Genomic DNA, 16,760 nt, shown 5'->3' with positions numbered 1-16,760 from the left:
TAAATGAGCCATATCCCTCCCACTTAAGTATTCTACTCACATCCCAGACAATGCTGCTTAAAACTAGTTGTAAAGGTGAATCTGGGCCTGTATTCATAAAGCGCCTCATGAGTACTGACCCTGAATCAGCCCCCTCCCCCAGTGTAATCTTACTCATTATGTTCTAAAACTGATCCTAGATCAGCAGGCTTTATGTATACGTGTCCTGATGTTTAACATGCTGGTTAAGCCAGGGGGATTACATTAAGAGAAATTAACTACGTACAAATATATTTCGTCCTGGAGCAGTACTAAGAGGGCCAGCCAAGGCCTGGTAGAAACCATGAGGCTTAGTAAAGGCCAGCTCTTCCTCCTCCTCAAAATCTGATATACTTTTTAACAGGTCTGGAGGCAGAAGAGGGGAGCTCTTGTCCTAGTGAGAGAATGAAGCAAAAAAGAATGGAAGGAAAAAAGAAACAGAAAAGGTAAGCCAGTAAGAAATAGGTTGGCAAAGGGATAAGTTACCCAAAGATGTGGAGAAGCCAGTAAAAAGGTAGAAAAAAAGACACGCCTAGTTTTCCAAATATACACTGGGTTTATGAGTCTAATTTACCAAAAGGTATTATATAAGCCCATACATTGCAGTTGGAGTTGTTCAAGCATAACAATTTGGCACCAATGTAAGATGCTGGAGATTAATCATACAACCAGATAGTATTACAACTTTCAAATTCCTTCCTAGTCAAATCGAACACCTTAGAAAAAATGAAAATGAGGCCAAAACAGAAGTGGGAGGAACCTGCAAGCATTATGTAACACTACATAAGAATAACATACAGTTGAAGTCGGAGGTTACAAACACTTAGGTTGGAGTCATTAATTGTTGCGACTCTAGGGGCAGTATTTTCATTTTTGGAAAAAAAACGTTCCCGTGTCAGGACAAGATGCTAGAATATGCATATAATTAACAGCTTTGGATAGAAAACACTAACGTTTCCAAAACTGTAAAGATATTGTCTGTGAGTATAACAGAACTGATGTTGCAGGTGAAAGCCTGAGAAAAATTCAATCCAGAAGTGCCCCATATTTTGAAAGCGCTGCGTTCCAATGAGTCCCTATTGAGCTGTGAATGTGCTATCAAACAGCTTACGCTTTCTACGTATTCCCCAAGGTATCTTCAGCATTGTGATGTAGTTTTATGCATTTATGTTGAAGAATAGCCGTAGGCGGCTACATTGCATAAATGGTCACCTGATGGCTCCCAGGGTGACTCTCGCGTAAAATACAGAGGTAGCCATTACTCCAATCGGTCCTACTGAAAAACGAATTGTCCCGACGGACATATTATCGAATAGATATTTGAAAAACACCTTGAGGATTGATTATAAACAACGTTTGCCATGTTTCTGTCGATATTATGGATCTAATTTGGAATATTTTACGCCGTTTCTGTGACCGCAATTTCCAGGTGATTTCTCAGCCAAACGTGAAGAACAAACTGAGCTATTTCGCCTACAAAAATAATATTTTGTGAAAAAATGAACTTTGGCTATCTACCTGGGAGTCCGAAGTTCATCAAAGGTAAACAATTTAATTTGATTGCTTTTCTGATTTGTGACAAGGTTGCCTGCTGCTAGCAAGGCATAATGCTATGCTAGGCTATCGATAAACTTACACAAATGCTTGTCTAGCTTTGGCTGTAAAGCATATTTTGAAAATCTGAGATGACAGGGTGATTAACAAAAGGCTAAGCTGTGTCTCAGTATATTTCATTTGTGATTTTCATGAATAGGAATATTTATGTCAGTTGCGTTATGCTAATTAGTGTCATTAACATCTGCTAACCATGTGTATGTGACAAATAAAATTTGATTTGATGATGATTACGCTCCCGCATGTGGGATGGGGAGTCAGTAGAGGTTAAAACTCGTTTTTCAACCACTCCACACATTTCTTGTTTACAAACTAGCTTTGGAAAGTCGGTTAGGACATCTACTTTGTGCATGACAAGTAATTTTTCCAACAATTGTTTAGACAGATTATTTCCCTGTATCACATTTCCAGTGGGTCAGAAGTTTACATACACTAAGTCGACTGTGCCTTTAAACAGCTTGGAAAATTCCAGAAAATTATGTCCTGTGGAGGTGTACCTGTGGATGTATTTCAAGGCCTACCTTCAAACTCAGTGCCTCTGTGCTTGACATCATGGGAAAATCAAAAGAAATCAGCCAAGACCTCAGAAAATAATTGTAGACCTCCACACGTCTGGTTCATCCTTGGGAGCAATTTCCAAATGCCTGAAGGTACCACATTCATCTGTACAAACAATAATACGCAAGTATAAACACTATGGGACCACGCAGCCATCATACCGCTCAGGAAGGAGACACGTTCATCTCTAGGAGACAGAACGCACGTTGGTGCAAAAAGTGCCAATCAATCCCAGAACAACAGCAAAGGACCTTGTGAAGATGCTGGAGGGAAAAAAATATATTTTTCCACAGTAAAACACGTCCTATATCGACATAGCCTGAAAGTCCGCTCAGCAAGGAAGAAGCCACTGCTCCAAAACTGCCATAAAAAAGGCCAGACTACGGTTTGCAACTGCACATGAAGACAAAGATTGTACTTTTCAGAGAAATGTACTCTGGTCTGATGAAACAAAAATAGAACTGTTTGGCCATAATGACCATTGTTATGTTTGGAGTAAAAAGGGAGAGGCTTGCAAGCCGAAGAACACCATCCCAACCGTGAAGCACGGGGGTGGCAGCATCGTGTTGTGGGGGTGCTTTGCTGCAGCAGGGACTGGTGCACTTCACAAAATAGATGGCATCGTGAGGAAGGACAATTATGTGGATATATTAAAAGCAACATCTCAAGACATCAGTCAGGAAGTTAAAGCTTGGTCGCAAATGGGTCTTCCAAATGGACAATGACCCCAAGCATACATCCAAAGTTGTGGCAAAATGGCTTAAGGACAACAAAGTCAAGGTATTGGAATGGCCATCACAAAGCCCTGACCTCAAACCTATAGAAAATTTGTGGGCAGAACTGAGAGCGAGCAAGGAGGCCTGCAAACCTGACTCAGTTACACCAGCTCTGTCAGGAGGAATGGGCCAAAATTCACCCAACATATTGTGGGAAGCTTGTGGAAGGTTACCTGAAACGTTTGACCCAAGTTAAACAATTTAAAGGAAATGTTACCAAATACTAATTGAGTGTATGTAAACTTCTGACCAACTGGGAATGTGATGAAAGAAATGAAATGTAAAATTTAAAAAATTATATTATTCTGACATTTCACATTCTTAAAATAAAGTGGTGATCCTAACTGACCTAAGGCAGGGAATTTTTACTAGGATTAAACGTCAGGAATTGTGAAAAACTGAGTTTAAATGTATTTTTGGCTAAGGTGTATGTAAACTTACGACTTCAACTGTAGCTCCCAATCGGTTGCACAAACAACCAACAAGTATGGTCAGTCCAATAACAGATCTTTAAAACTTACATGCTGGACATATTTCCTGTGAGTCCAGGACAGGATTTCCGAAGCATACACCAGGCCAATAAATGAGTCCAGCGAGACTCAATGGACTCAAATCCAGCATTTAGTGTCGAGTAGGCTAATGTACCCTTCAGCATCGGCATCATATAGCCCAATACGCATCCTCTCCTCAAACATAAGCTAGGTTTCCATCCAATTGGCGACAGATGATTTTCATGTGAATATTCTAAAATCCGCATTAAAAACACATGCGCATTTTACCCACCAGAGATGCGTTTCCATCAAATAGACTTGAGGATAAAAAGGTTGTGTGTGATGACATAGAACACATAAAAATACCTTCTACGGTTAAATTCCCATGTATGAAATTTTAAAAAACAAGTTAAAATCGGGTTTCCGTTGCATTTTCAACTCTGATGATTTTCGCACAAAAAATGTTGCATTTGATAGTAAGTGTGTCCACTCTGATATTGGCAAGTGCGCTCTAGCCAACAGCTCGCAGATAGTGGGGATAGGCCTTTAACTAACATGAGATTATTATGGCGAAAAGAGCAAGATAATTTTTATTTGTCAAATGACAGCCAAGCAAGCAGCGATTATCATGTCACCAGAATAAGACCCTCAATATTTATTGGAAAGAAGCATCAAGCTCATCACCTTGTACTTTCACAACTTATTTCATCTGTAGCCTAATAAACTGCATACTTTCCCGAAGTAGTGGGAGGACCACGTCCTCACATGACTCCAAGTTTACTTCAAATATTGATTTAATAATCATCATATCGCACATAATTTTTTTTTTTTTTTTAAATCCCACCTCGTCTAGCATATTTTGTTTTGACGACATTTGGAAAGTTTACAGGCAAATGTTCTGTTTCCATCAGGACTGTCATGACTTTTATCAGCCATATACAGTGCCTTGCGAAAGTATTCGGCCCCCTTGAACTTTGCAACATTTCAGGCTTCAAACAAAGATATAAAACTGTATTTTTTTTGTGAAGAATCAACAACTGAAAAATTGGGCGTGCAAAATTATTCAGCCCCTTTACTTTCAGTTCAGCAAACTCTCTCCAGAAGTTCAGTGAGGATCTCTGAATGATCCAATGTTGACCTAAATGACTAATGATGATAAATACAATCCACCTGTGTGTAATCAAATCTCCGTATAAATGCACCTGCACTGTGATAGTCTCAGAGGTCCGTTAAAAGCGCAGAGAGCATCATGAAGAACAAGGAACACACCAGGCAGGTCCGAGATACTGTTGTGAAGAAGTTTAAAGCCGGATTTGGATACAAAAAGATTTCCCAAGCTTTAAACATCCCAAGGAGCACTGTGCAAGCGATAATATTGAAATGGAAGGAGTATCAGACCACTGCAAATCTACCAAGACCTGGCCGTCCCTCTAAACTTTCAGCTCATACAAGGAGAAGACGGATCAGAGATGCAGCCAAGAGGCCCATGATCACTCTGGATGAACTGCAGAGATCTACAGCTGAGGTGGGAGACTCTGTCCATAGGACAACAATCAGTCGTATATTGCACAAATCTGGCCTTTATGGAAGAGTTGCAAGAAGAAAGACATTTCTTAAAGATATCCATAAAAAGTGTTGTTTAAAGTTTGCCACAAGCCACCTGGGAGACACGCCAAACATGTGGAAGATGGTGATCTGGTCAGATGAAACCAAAATTGAACTTTTTGGCAACAATGCAAAACATTATGTTTGGCGTAAAAGCAACACAGGCCATCACCCTGAACACACCATCCCCACTGTCAAACATGGTGGTGGCAGCATCATGGTTTGGGCCTGCTTTTCTTCAGCAGGGACAGTGAAGATGGTTAAAATTGATGGGAAGATGGATGGAGCCAAATACAGGACCATTCTGGAAGAAAACCTGATGGAGTCTGCAAAAGACCTGAGACTGGGACGGAGATTTGTCTTCCAACAAGACAATGATCCAAAACATAAAGCAAAATCTACAATGGAATGGTTCAAAAATAAACATATCCAGGTGTTAGAATGGCCAAGTCAAAGTCCAGACCTGAATCCAATCGAGAATCTGTGGAAAGAACTGAAAACTGCTGTTCACAAATGCTCTCCATCCAACCTCACTGAGCTCGAGCTGTTTTGCAAGGAGGAATAGGAAATAATTTCAGTCTCTCGATGTGCAAAACTGAGAGACATACCCCAAGCGACTTACAGCTGTAATCGCAGCAAAAGGTGGCGCTACAAAGTATTAACTTAAGGGGGCTGAATAATTTTGCACGCCCAATTTTTCAGTTTTTGATTTGTTAAAAAAGTTTGAAATATCCAATAAATGTCGTTCCACTTCATGATTGTGTCCCACTTGTTGTTGATTCTTCACAAAAAAAATACAGTTTTATATCTTTATGTTTGAAGCCTGAAATGTGGCAAAAGGTCGCAAAGTTCAAGGGGGCCGAATACTTTCGCAAGGCACTGTACTTTACTCACATAAAAAAGGTTGGATGGAACTGGTTATAGAAAAGAAAGAGCATAAGACCAAACCTATTCCACAACCCTTCCTTCTCCTTAAACTCTCCATTCCCTAATTTGCAGTGTTTAGTCCCAAATGGAACCTGGTCAAAAGTAGGGCACTAAATAAGGAATAGAGTGCCATTTGGGATGCAACTTAGGTCTAGGTGGTTGAGGAGTACACCAAGACTCACCTCAAAAGGAGGCCCTCTGGGTGTGTTGTCCTGGTCTGGGTGGAAGGCCCCGGGGGGCAGCCGCTTGCCCATCCTCTCCCCCACCATCGGTCTGTTATCCCCCATGCGGTAGGAAGGGTCCCAGTAAAAATCCTGCATTTTCACATCCGGGTACTTCATCTTCTTGTCCATGCTGTTCTGCTGGGGCACCGTCTGCATGGCGTACTGCTGTTGCTCAAAGAGCTTGAGGGGGTCCTGGGGGCTTCCCATGTAGTAGGGCTGCTTGACAGGCATCTGCATGGCCTGCATCTTCTGCATGGTGGGCTGGGTCTGGTGCTGCTGGCCCCACATCTGTCCAGCCTGATCTACCTGCATGTACTGTTGGTCAGGAGGAAAACAGGACATTTGTCCAAAAAAAATCCCTGCAGCACAACACACTAAAACAGTCCATCCATGCAGGAAAAACATGACGCCCGTCATACATTTCAAGTTGCATCGCAAAACAGTAAAACTGCCTCTAACAGACAAGCTCATTAATTCCGGCAGAAAACATTTATTATTTTATTTTTAATAATCTTTATTTAACTAGGCAAGTCAGTTTAGAACACATTCTTATTTTCAATGACGGCCTAGGAACAGTGAGTTTACTGCCTTGTTCAGGGGCAGAACAACAGACCTTTACCTTGTCAGGTCAGGGATTCGATCTTGCAACCTTTCAGTTACAAGTCCAATGCTCTATCCTGTAAATAACCATTCTGGCTTTCAACAGACTGGACTGATGTTATCTATTAGTATCTTACCAGACCAGAACCATTGTGATCTATAATTTACCTGCTGCATCCCTGGATGGTGAGGTGGGCTTTTGCCCAGCTGTACTGGCTGCACAGGCTTGGTGGGTGACTGCTGCTGTTGGACAAGAGCCTGGACCTGGAGCTGCACCTGCTGCATGGTCTGAGAAGGCTGTTGCTGGGGCTGGCCCTGGGGGGCCCCTTGGTTCATCGCCCCTGGCACTGACGGCCTCTGCTGGCTGTATGGAATGTGCGACGGCTTCCCAGTCTGAACCTGCACCTGCTGGATGCCATGAAAAATACTTCTTTATGGTATCGTTGTTTGGTTCTAAGCACATTTGTATATGTTTGCTCAAGAGGATCTGGGGGTGGTTTTCCAAATGAAACATAGCCCTGGACTAAAAGTCATTTTCAATGGAGATTCTACATTAAAAGTCCTTTTAAATCCAGGATTAGGCTTAATCTGTGTCCGCTATTCTGGCCCTTAGAGTTGAGCATGTCTCCCTTTACCTGCTGGGCACCGGGCTGCTGAGGGTGGGAGGCCGACTGCAGGAACGGCCCGGGGACAGACATGCCTGTAGAGAAGGTAAAGCCCGGATTCATGGAGAACGCCACAGGAGGAGGGATCACATAGGCCGGAGGGGGGAAACCTGGAAAGATCAAGTTAATTTATTCACATGGCAGAATACAATTGAACTGCAAACAGTTTCAACATAAAACAGAGAAGGTTATTCACTACTCTTAGATCTAAAAATCTTTTAAGTGTAAAACTTTTCAAATCTAGGCACTGAGAGGTGGTGCTAGTACCTTGTCGGCTGGGCAGTGGAGGGAAGGCTCCCGGGTGGTGGATGGGGATGAACTGGGAGGAGCAGGTAGTCTGGGTCTGAGTGACTGGAGTCTTCCTGGCCTCAGACACTGGCGTCTTCCTCATATCCGACTGGGCTTTCACCTGCATGAAGACACACAAACTCAGTCAGTAAAGTACTTAAGCCTTCAACCACAATAAACATGTCTGAATCCCAAAGGGCACTCAGTGGGCCCTGGTCAAAAGTAATGCATTCGGCGGCAGGGTAGCCTAGTGGTTAGAGCGTTGGACTAGTAACCGAAAGGTTGCAAGTTCGAATCCCTGAGCTGACAAGGTACAAATCTGTCGTTCTGCCCCTGAACAGGCAGTTAACCCACTGTTCCTAGGCCATCATTGAAAATAAGAATTTGTTCTTAACTGACTTGCCTAGTAAAATAAAAAGGTTAAAAAAAATAATAATTAAAGAAAGAAAATTCTATAGGGGGTAGGGTGCTATGTGGGATGCATACATACAATCACAGGATATATCTGAACTTAAAGAAAAACAGTTTATTTGTTTGACCTGTTTCCCTGCGTCTGCAGCTTTCTCATGGCTGTTCTTCTTCACCTCACTCTTCCTCTTGCCATCCCTCTTCTGCTCTCCTTTTCCCGGCACCCCGTTGCCTTTGCCGAAGTCCCTCCGTTCCTTCCCTGCCTCCTTCTGGTGGTGATTGCGGCTGGGCTCCCTGCTCTGCTCCCGGGGCTTGATGTTCTCCTTGAAGGTCACCACGGGCCTCTCGCCGATCTCCAACACGCTGTTCTGGGTCTTGCCCATGGACAGGACTGACTTCAGGCCCATGTTGCCCTCGTTGGGGGTCTGCTCACTGTTAGAGGACTCCTGGAGCACAGGGGCATCCTTCTCCTGGGGCTCCTCGATGGCCAATTCCTCGATGTCGGTGACGAACAGCAGCAGGCCGTCGCTGACTTTGTACTGAATCAGCCTGAAACATAGTACACACAAGATTTTATTATCCAATGTACATGGGAGTCCAAAGCAAACTTGTCTTCTGCTTTATTCCAACCCCTCCAAAATACACAGGCCGTGTGAAATACTGTTGCATCTTTTAAAAGTAAGCAATTATTCAAAGATGGAAACTGCTTTTATATTGTTGTTATGGATGTGGTAGTTCAAAACAGTAATGGGTAGAGAGGAAGACACACCCTGGCTGGTTGTCTGCCACCCATTTCCCCAGGCTGATGAGCCTCTGATGACGGGCACGGACTGGCAGACCCTCCTTGTCCACAGCAACACCCTGGTGGCCTTTAGTGAAGTCAAGGGTCCTGGAAAAGGAGTACACAAAAATGGGTGGCAGACCATGGTTAATACAATAAAACATGGTATGCACACAACGACACATTCTATATGGAAGAGAGGCTGAGCCAAAAGGGGATGTACTGTATGTACCGTAGCGCTGGCCTGAGAGCCAAAAACCCCTGCAGTTCAAACTCCTCTGGAAGTGGAGTCACTGGAAGAGAGAGGTAAGGGACATTATTTAGAGACAATCAACAAAAAGTGAAACAAATTTGTATATCAAAAGCAGAGATATCGAATAGCCATTACTTGATGCACAGGAAACATCCTCTTCCTTTGGTTGGAAACTGTTCAGAATGGACACCAGCCAAGGCCAAACACTAAGGTGAAATAAGAGCAAAATCTTGTTTAACTAAATGTAGACAATACAAAACCACATTCAAAAGTATTACTGCTATTGCTAAGATCTAAAAGAAAAAAGTCCAAAACAAATAAACACACTACAACACCAGACAGGCAGAATGTATCTAAACACCTAGAGGGCAAACAGTGACATTGAAAGAGAAAAAAATACACATACTACTGTCGTCTGTCCGCGGCACCATCCTGAAAAACGGTAGGTCGTAGTTTGAGCCAGTCCAAGGACACCTTGATGGCTGGCAATGGACATTCTCCCATGATCTCCTCTCCTCGGTTCTTGTTCAGCAGTGCTCGGCTACACATGACACCAAGAAATGACACTGTGGGAAAGGAAGAGGGCCTTAAAACACCAACAACAACCTGGCTCCTTGAATCATTCCAATTCCACAGAGAGTGAGGTCGAGGAAAGAGAAACAGGTCATCTGATAGTGGGGCCGTGAGAAAGCACCCTGCAGTTGACACAGTTCAATCTAAGATAACTGATTTGGTAACATCGATCTGTACTTCCAGATTATTTTTTAAAAAGTAAGTAAAACTCCAAATCTAAAAACAGCAGTTGCATAACCACAAACAGCCATCTCATTCACAAGGTAAGATGTATCGTGCATATTGAGAAACAATTGGAGTTGGGGACATACTGAAGAGACCGAGAAGTTGGAACCAGCCGATTTGCTCCTCGGAGCTGAAGCTCTGGTCGTCTGTTTCATTGCCGAAGTCCCTCAGATGGTGCAGCTCAAACATGTTGATAATTGTGATGTGGACCAGCTGCTGGGAGCTGAAGGCTTTCTGCAGAATCAGCCGCTACAAAAAAAAAAAAGGATGTTTACGCTACTTTCATATGGAATTGGGGTAGCTTCAGACATCTTCGGGCAGTTTCCTGGATACAGATTCTCCATTGAGAATAATTAAGTCCAGGACTAGGCTTAATCTGTGTCCGGGAAACCGGCCCAAAGACTTTCATAGAATGGTACATATCCAAGACCACTATTATCTACGCTTACAGACAGACTTCACAGTATGTTGCCTATTACATTTTTTAAAAAGTGATTTTTAAGATCTGCTGATATTTGTTTAAAAACCAATTCAGTCTTATTTTTGCCACATTCTTGCCGGGATAAGCTTTTCTAATCGCCAGTGCACGGCAAGTTGGAGTAGATATGAGCCTGTCTATTTTAATAAATCCATTGAATAAACACCATCAAAGAAATCAATTATTAATTTGTTTTAGGCAGGTCTTAAGAAACATAAGCCTAATAAAATGTATTCAAAATAATAAAAATGCCATATTTTGCTTTTAACTATGTTATTAGTCTGTGCAGCCTGAGGAAATCAATAGTTAATTAAACAGACAAGACACACTTAGGCTACCCTGATCACAGTCACAGATTTTATAGTAGGCTATGAATATAAATGAAATAACACAAAATACGAATAATATTTTTAACCACACAACTTGAGTCACGGCAACGTGTGGAACCGCTGTCATAAAAAAAAAGTACTAATTTATAAACAGAGCCCAAGCTTTTCTGATCCCCGTGTCATCTCTTTCCTACCCTCACTCCACTTTGTTAGGGAGCAGGGTCTCACATTGAGTATTCTCATCATGATACCGATAGAAAATAATAGCAATCTATATTTTCCAAAAGCATGCGAGTATCATGTTCATATTTCACAGCCTCCGTGGGCTTTTAGACAGTTGCCTATACGTGATAGAGCAAAATAATAGGCCTGCTCTTGATTTAGGCTACATTATTGCATGCTAAATGTTTCTGGTCAGTGAAAGATGAGGAAACAAATAGATGCGCTTTACCACCTCCACATATTTGCCCAGCCAGAGAATTAACCAAATATACAGACAGATTCGGTAAAACAAAATCACACTGATTGATTAAGTCACAGGCATTTGGTCAGGAGTAGGCCTAGTCTACTAAGCGACTGAAGAGCAAAATAATCCACTTGTTAAATTATACGGAACTAAAAATATAAAAACGCAACAATTTAAAAGATTTAGCTGAACAGGGTTTATATAAGGAAATCAGTCAATTGAAATAAATTCATTAGGCCCTAATCTATTGATTTCACGACTGGGCAGGAGCTTAGCCATGGGTGGGCATAGGCCCACCCACTGGGGAGCCAGGCACAGCTAATCAGAATAAGTTTTTCCCCCAACAAAAAGGGCTTTATTACAGACATAAATACTCCTCAGCAGCAGCAGCAGCATCCCACCCCCCGAACTTGACAAGATGATCACGAGCAGCACTCACCTCAACTTAGCTAACATTTCCCCAGGCTAATTGTAGCCTAACCAATATCCAAACAGCGAGTCAGTAAAAAAAAAAATTCAATATAAATACTTCTTTTTTTTTTTTTTTTTTTTTTTTATCTAAAAATTACCAGACATTGTTTGCTATATCAAGACGATAGAGTCCCCGCGCTTGTCTCAAATCAGCGCTGAAATAGTTGACCACACACTATTGCTATAGGCTATTGCTTCAAATGCATTATAACTATTGGATAACTTTGGAAATGTCAGTAAGCAACAATTTGATGGCTTCAATTGCATTAGCCTACTTTACTCCGATATTTACGTAATTCAGTGATATTTATTCAAACAGGAATTATATATGGTTCCATCTTGTTGAGATTAAGAAAACAGTGCATGAGTGGGCTAAGCGAAAACATGGGTGAAGGGACATGCCTTGCAAAGTTTAGAACTGCCAGGAGGATAGTAGTAACGGGCGCTACCTAGCAACCATCCAAGACCTTAAGAGCATAGTGTGCGTGCCAATGCTGCCTCAGCATTACAGATACATTTTATACTAAGCCGTAAGCAGAACATTACCGCAATCATGACCAGGTCATCAGGCAGAAATAAAATAGAGGCTTTGTCGCCAGTAATACCTTTCATCTATAAAGAAAAGTCGGCAAAAAGTTGACAGGATGCTTAAGTTGGTGGAAACATGTCTTGGTTTGAAAGGTATATATCCTTAGTTCCCCTTCACAAAGTATGCAAGGATTTAAACTTTACAATAAAACATTACCTGAAACTGTTCTTCCAGCTTTTCTCTCAGGTTGTTAAGCTTCTCCAGGCTCTTGCTCAGGTAAACGTGACCATGGAACTTGATGAAGGCCTTGATGAAATCTGACACACTCCACTTTGTTTTGACCTCATCGCGGCTGAGGACGAGACAGGGATTAAGTATACATGGAACAACTTTAACTCCATACACTGTAAACCAGCTGGGTGATATCAACACCAGTTAAGACGGAAATCAAAATGCTCATTAGTCCCATCCCAAATGATGGTTGATAAAGGTGGGAAAATAAATAAAGCTAAGCAAAACATCTTCAAAAGAGCAATTGAAATGAGGCTACAATAAAAATGCTCAATGATACCTTTCAACAGCTTTAGCGAGAGCTTTCTGCAGGTTGGTGGAGGCTGCAGGGAAAGGGAACTTGACGGCAATGCTCCTGCAGTAGTAGAATATCGTTGTGAGGTGGTCCCCTTTAGAGGAGGCCAGGATGGCCAGCTGATTGTAAGGCTGACCTGTTGGAGGAGAGACATTGACAGATCAACAGAAGACTCCGTATACGGAAATGATTTCCTTGTCAGGTGAAAGAAAAAAAAGCACATTAATGTTGCGTGTGTCAGTAAACAAATACTGTACAGGAAAACTTCTGTATAAAGTACTTACCATTTGAAGGGACAAGTTGAGCTGCGTGTCTGTAATAGGACTCCGCTTGGCTGGTTTGGTTGCGATATCGTGCTGGAAGGGGGGGGTAGCATATAAGAAAAACTCCTCAAAGCATTGTTTTGACCACAAAATGGTCTGCACAGTTAAATTATTTTGTAGCGATAATGTGACAACACTCACCGATGTCTCCGAGGTGGACGAGACAATGCTGGCAGATATAAGAGCAAGAGCTGGGTTGGGGTTTTACAATGGCGCTGGTATTGGTCTGTTTATTGCTGATAATTCCAAGCTGAGATGACTTCACACGGCAAGGCAAGTCCACGTTGAACACGGTACACAGCTCCTGTAGTAACTGTTAGAGGCCAGGATCAACTATTATTAAGAGCACCCGAGTTCTGCCTCATTTTCACATTGTAGATCTTCAAATATAATTTAATGTGTAATGTGTTGACCCCAGTTTTAAAACTGTCCTGACTTTTGTTATTAAATGTTTGATGTATCAATGTTGTTCTTTTGTATATAATGTTTTCATGTTTAGACAGGAAGCTACAAAAGTATTGGGACAGTGACGTTTCTTGTTGTTTTGGCTCTGTATTCCAGAACTTTGGATTTTAAATTAAACAGTAGACTAAAGAGTAGACTGTCAGCTTTAATTTGGGGGTATTTTCATCCATATCGGGTGAATCATTTAGAAATTACAGCACTTTTTGTACATAGTCCCCTCATTGTAAGGGACAAATTCACTTGTGTATTAAAGTAGTAAAAAGAGTCAGTATTTGGTCCCATATTCATAGCACGCAATGAATACATCAAGCGTGTAACTTATGTTGTACATTGTTCCCTGTTCAAATAAACTTAATAAATAAATTTCAAGCATCATTTGAATTTCTGATGAACATACACTATCCAGTGCATTCGGAAAGTATTCAGACCCTTTGACATTCTCCAAATTTTGTTACGTCAGTCTTATTCTAAATTGTATTAAAAAATTTAAAAAATCTCAATCTACACACAATACCCCAAAATCACAAAGTAACATTTCTGCAGCATTGAAGGTACCCAAGAACACAGTGGCCTCAATCATTCTTAAATTAAATACATTTGGAACCACCAAGACTCTTCTAGAGCTGGCCAAACTGAGCGATTGGTGGAGAAGGGCCTTGGTCAGGGATGTGACCAAGAACCGGATGGTCACTCTGACAGAACTCCTCTGTGGAGATGGGAGAACCTTCCGGAAGGACAACCATCTCCGCAGCACTTTTTTTTTATATACACACACACATATTTTTTGGTTTGTTTTATGCTTTGTCATTATGGGGTGTTGTGTGTTGATTGATGAGGGGATAAAACAATTTCATCAAGTAGGCTGTAATGTAACAAAATGTGGAAAAAGTAAAGGGGTCTGAATATACTGTGTGTACGTGTACACACACACACACTTGTTTTTATGGTTATGACATTTTATTTTCATGACTGTCTTTATCCATAAACATCGGTTATGCAGTTATATGGAAATTGTGCCAGCCCTAGTTAGGCTACGTTTTAGTTGCAACTTACTTGTGTGTAGAATCCACTAGCTGCTTCGAGAAATAGGGACAGATTGGCCTGCACCTCACTTCTATTGGGGTTGGCTCGGTTCTTGGCTTGACTCTGTAGTGTTGTTATTTGATTTTTAAAAGCATGGTTCCAACTGAAAAATAGAGGAAATTAAATACTTTTTAGTTTAATCAAACAGCTGATGATAATCAATCTAATTCCAGCAATACAACAGTTGTATTGTGCTTGAACGCAAGCTGACTCACTAAATATATCTACCGTCTTTCTAGTTGTCTTGCAATCTTACAAATATAATTGAGGACTATCTAATTGTTAGGAAGCAAGACTAAGACCCCTAGACCTAGCAAGATAATTGATAGTAGTAGGCAGGCTAATCAGTTTCATAACATAATCAATATAATGTAAACTGGGGCTTACAGATCTTGCTCCACTTTCTTGTCCAAAGCATACTCCAGATCAGTCACCAGCATCTTCTGGTACAAGTCCTGAAGCGCTTGCCTTGAAGTCCAGACCTCTGCTGCACCAAGCTTAAAATCTAGGGGAAAAGATGACACATCTTTTATACACTTCAGATGGATACTAAACCACTAGAATGAGATTATATTTCTATAGGCTAAACATCATTCATCAAATAGGACTTCAACAGTGAGACTATTCATAGATACCATGGGATACATATGCAGAATATGACAAATTAATATGCAATCCCTGTCCCGGCTGTGGGGATTATCAACATCCAAAAACAGACAAGTATAAAAGCTTTCAAGAACAAAAATGTCAACATTAAGAGAAGATATAATCAAAAGCAATACTGTCTGCAATTCATACTCTATATGCAGGGGTTGATGATTAAAACAAAGCAATCCCAAATTTGAGGTGTGAACATACCTGTCATGTCAGCCTTCAGGGCCTCTGCCTGCCTGCTCGGTTGTAAACAAACAAAAGAGGCGGCAAGCTAAGTCAATCAATACAGACCCACTGAGAACCACATCTTATGACGCTACCTAGTATAAACCATAATGAATTAAGATCGGTGTATTGGATATTTAAAAAGATTAACATGAAAACTATGGGGATTAACGACAGGGTGTGCTAGTCCTCTGCCACTAATTCCTAAACTCAATCAAACATGTAACAGGAGATTGTATTTGTGGTTTGACATGCTGGAAAGGGATAGGCAAAAAACTACAGATACTACTAGTTTCAATGGAAACTAAGCACTATTTGCCAGAAAACAGGAGGAAACATATGTTTTCGTCTTATGTGATAGACTACTTCTCATGATCACATATTTCCATCGCCAATAGAATGCATTATTGGATTACTATGGATTCAAATGATACAATACTACTGGTATCTCGTAAACTAAGCAGGATTGGCCATATACTGTTGTTATTATCCTTCACCGTGTAGCTCAATGGTCGGGCTAGGGATGAAGAATACTAATATACAGGGCTCGCGCTACCAGTGTAGGGGGTGAAGTGTTTCTGCTCCTGTATTTCTTAAAGCACGATTTGCTCTAACATCCCAATATCTGTCAACCAAATATTAGCCAATTGCTCTCTGGTATAACAAAGGACCTGTATATTTTCATAAAAACAGCAAATTATCGGTTTCATTTCGTGAGACATGCACAGTGAATTGTAAATCCAGCAAACTCGCACTCAAACAGGCCAAACTGGAATGCATGTATAACAAATTTAATCTAGCGTTAGCCAAAGACTGTCACCAGTCGCTGGCTGGCTACGACTTTAGATTGCTTATAGTGGATGATCTATGGTTACATTTGGCTTGCTGACTTTACTTGGAGTTTTATTTACAACATCCTTGCCTGGATAATCCAATGTCACTGACACTGGTCTGAGCTGCTAGGTAACGTTCTGCTAAAGCCAAGGCCCATGTAGCCAGCCATTTAAAAAATATATATTGTTAGTAATCAATGTGGATATAAAAGGTACACTGCAGTGACTGACGTTAGCTAACTAATCCAGTTTAGCAAGTTAAATGGTAGACATCCGGACTCAGGTTGACATCCATTAGCTAACTAGCTAACT

General features: G+C 41.3%; 1 protein-coding gene across 5 annotated transcripts in view; it reads right to left on the bottom strand.

The window, feature by feature from the left end:
- Positions 1-16,760, bottom strand: part of LOC112226968 (SMG7 nonsense mediated mRNA decay factor) — a 37,361-nt gene that overhangs the window by 19,813 nt on the left and 788 nt on the right. For 3 of the 5 annotated variants that reach the window (XR_006080164.1, XR_006080165.1, XM_042307687.1), the window contains exons 2-19: positions 15,595-15,626; positions 15,124-15,241; positions 14,707-14,839; positions 13,330-13,501; positions 13,150-13,221; positions 12,851-13,001; positions 12,496-12,631; positions 10,093-10,255; positions 9,615-9,774; positions 9,344-9,414; positions 9,188-9,248; positions 8,944-9,063; positions 8,306-8,723; positions 7,746-7,887; positions 7,449-7,588; positions 6,982-7,221; positions 6,172-6,528; positions 266-412 (exon numbers count right to left, since the gene is read on the bottom strand). Coding sequence is in view for 3 of the 5 variants with exons in the window: in XM_042307687.1 (XP_042163621.1) it covers positions 266-412; positions 6,172-6,528; positions 6,982-7,221; positions 7,449-7,588; positions 7,746-7,887; positions 8,306-8,723; positions 8,944-9,063; positions 9,188-9,248; positions 9,344-9,414; positions 9,615-9,774; positions 10,093-10,255; positions 12,496-12,631; positions 12,851-13,001; positions 13,150-13,221; positions 13,330-13,501; positions 14,707-14,839; positions 15,124-15,241; positions 15,595-15,626 (2,833 nt within the window). In the remaining 2 variants the exon portion in view is untranslated. The remainder of the gene's footprint in view (positions 1-265; positions 413-6,171; positions 6,529-6,981; positions 7,222-7,448; positions 7,589-7,745; positions 7,888-8,305; positions 8,724-8,943; positions 9,064-9,187; positions 9,249-9,343; positions 9,415-9,614; positions 9,775-10,092; positions 10,256-12,495; positions 12,632-12,850; positions 13,002-13,149; positions 13,222-13,329; positions 13,502-14,706; positions 14,840-15,123; positions 15,242-15,594; positions 15,627-16,760) is intronic. The other 2 variants (XM_042307688.1, XM_024391688.2) reach the window with 2 other exon arrangements.

This window comes from Oncorhynchus tshawytscha, linkage group LG28 (genome assembly GCF_018296145.1).
Source record: "Oncorhynchus tshawytscha isolate Ot180627B linkage group LG28, Otsh_v2.0, whole genome shotgun sequence".
Classification (NCBI taxonomy): Eukaryota; Metazoa; Chordata; class Actinopteri; order Salmoniformes; family Salmonidae; genus Oncorhynchus; species Oncorhynchus tshawytscha.
This window is presented reverse-complemented; position numbering and strand designations above follow the sequence as displayed.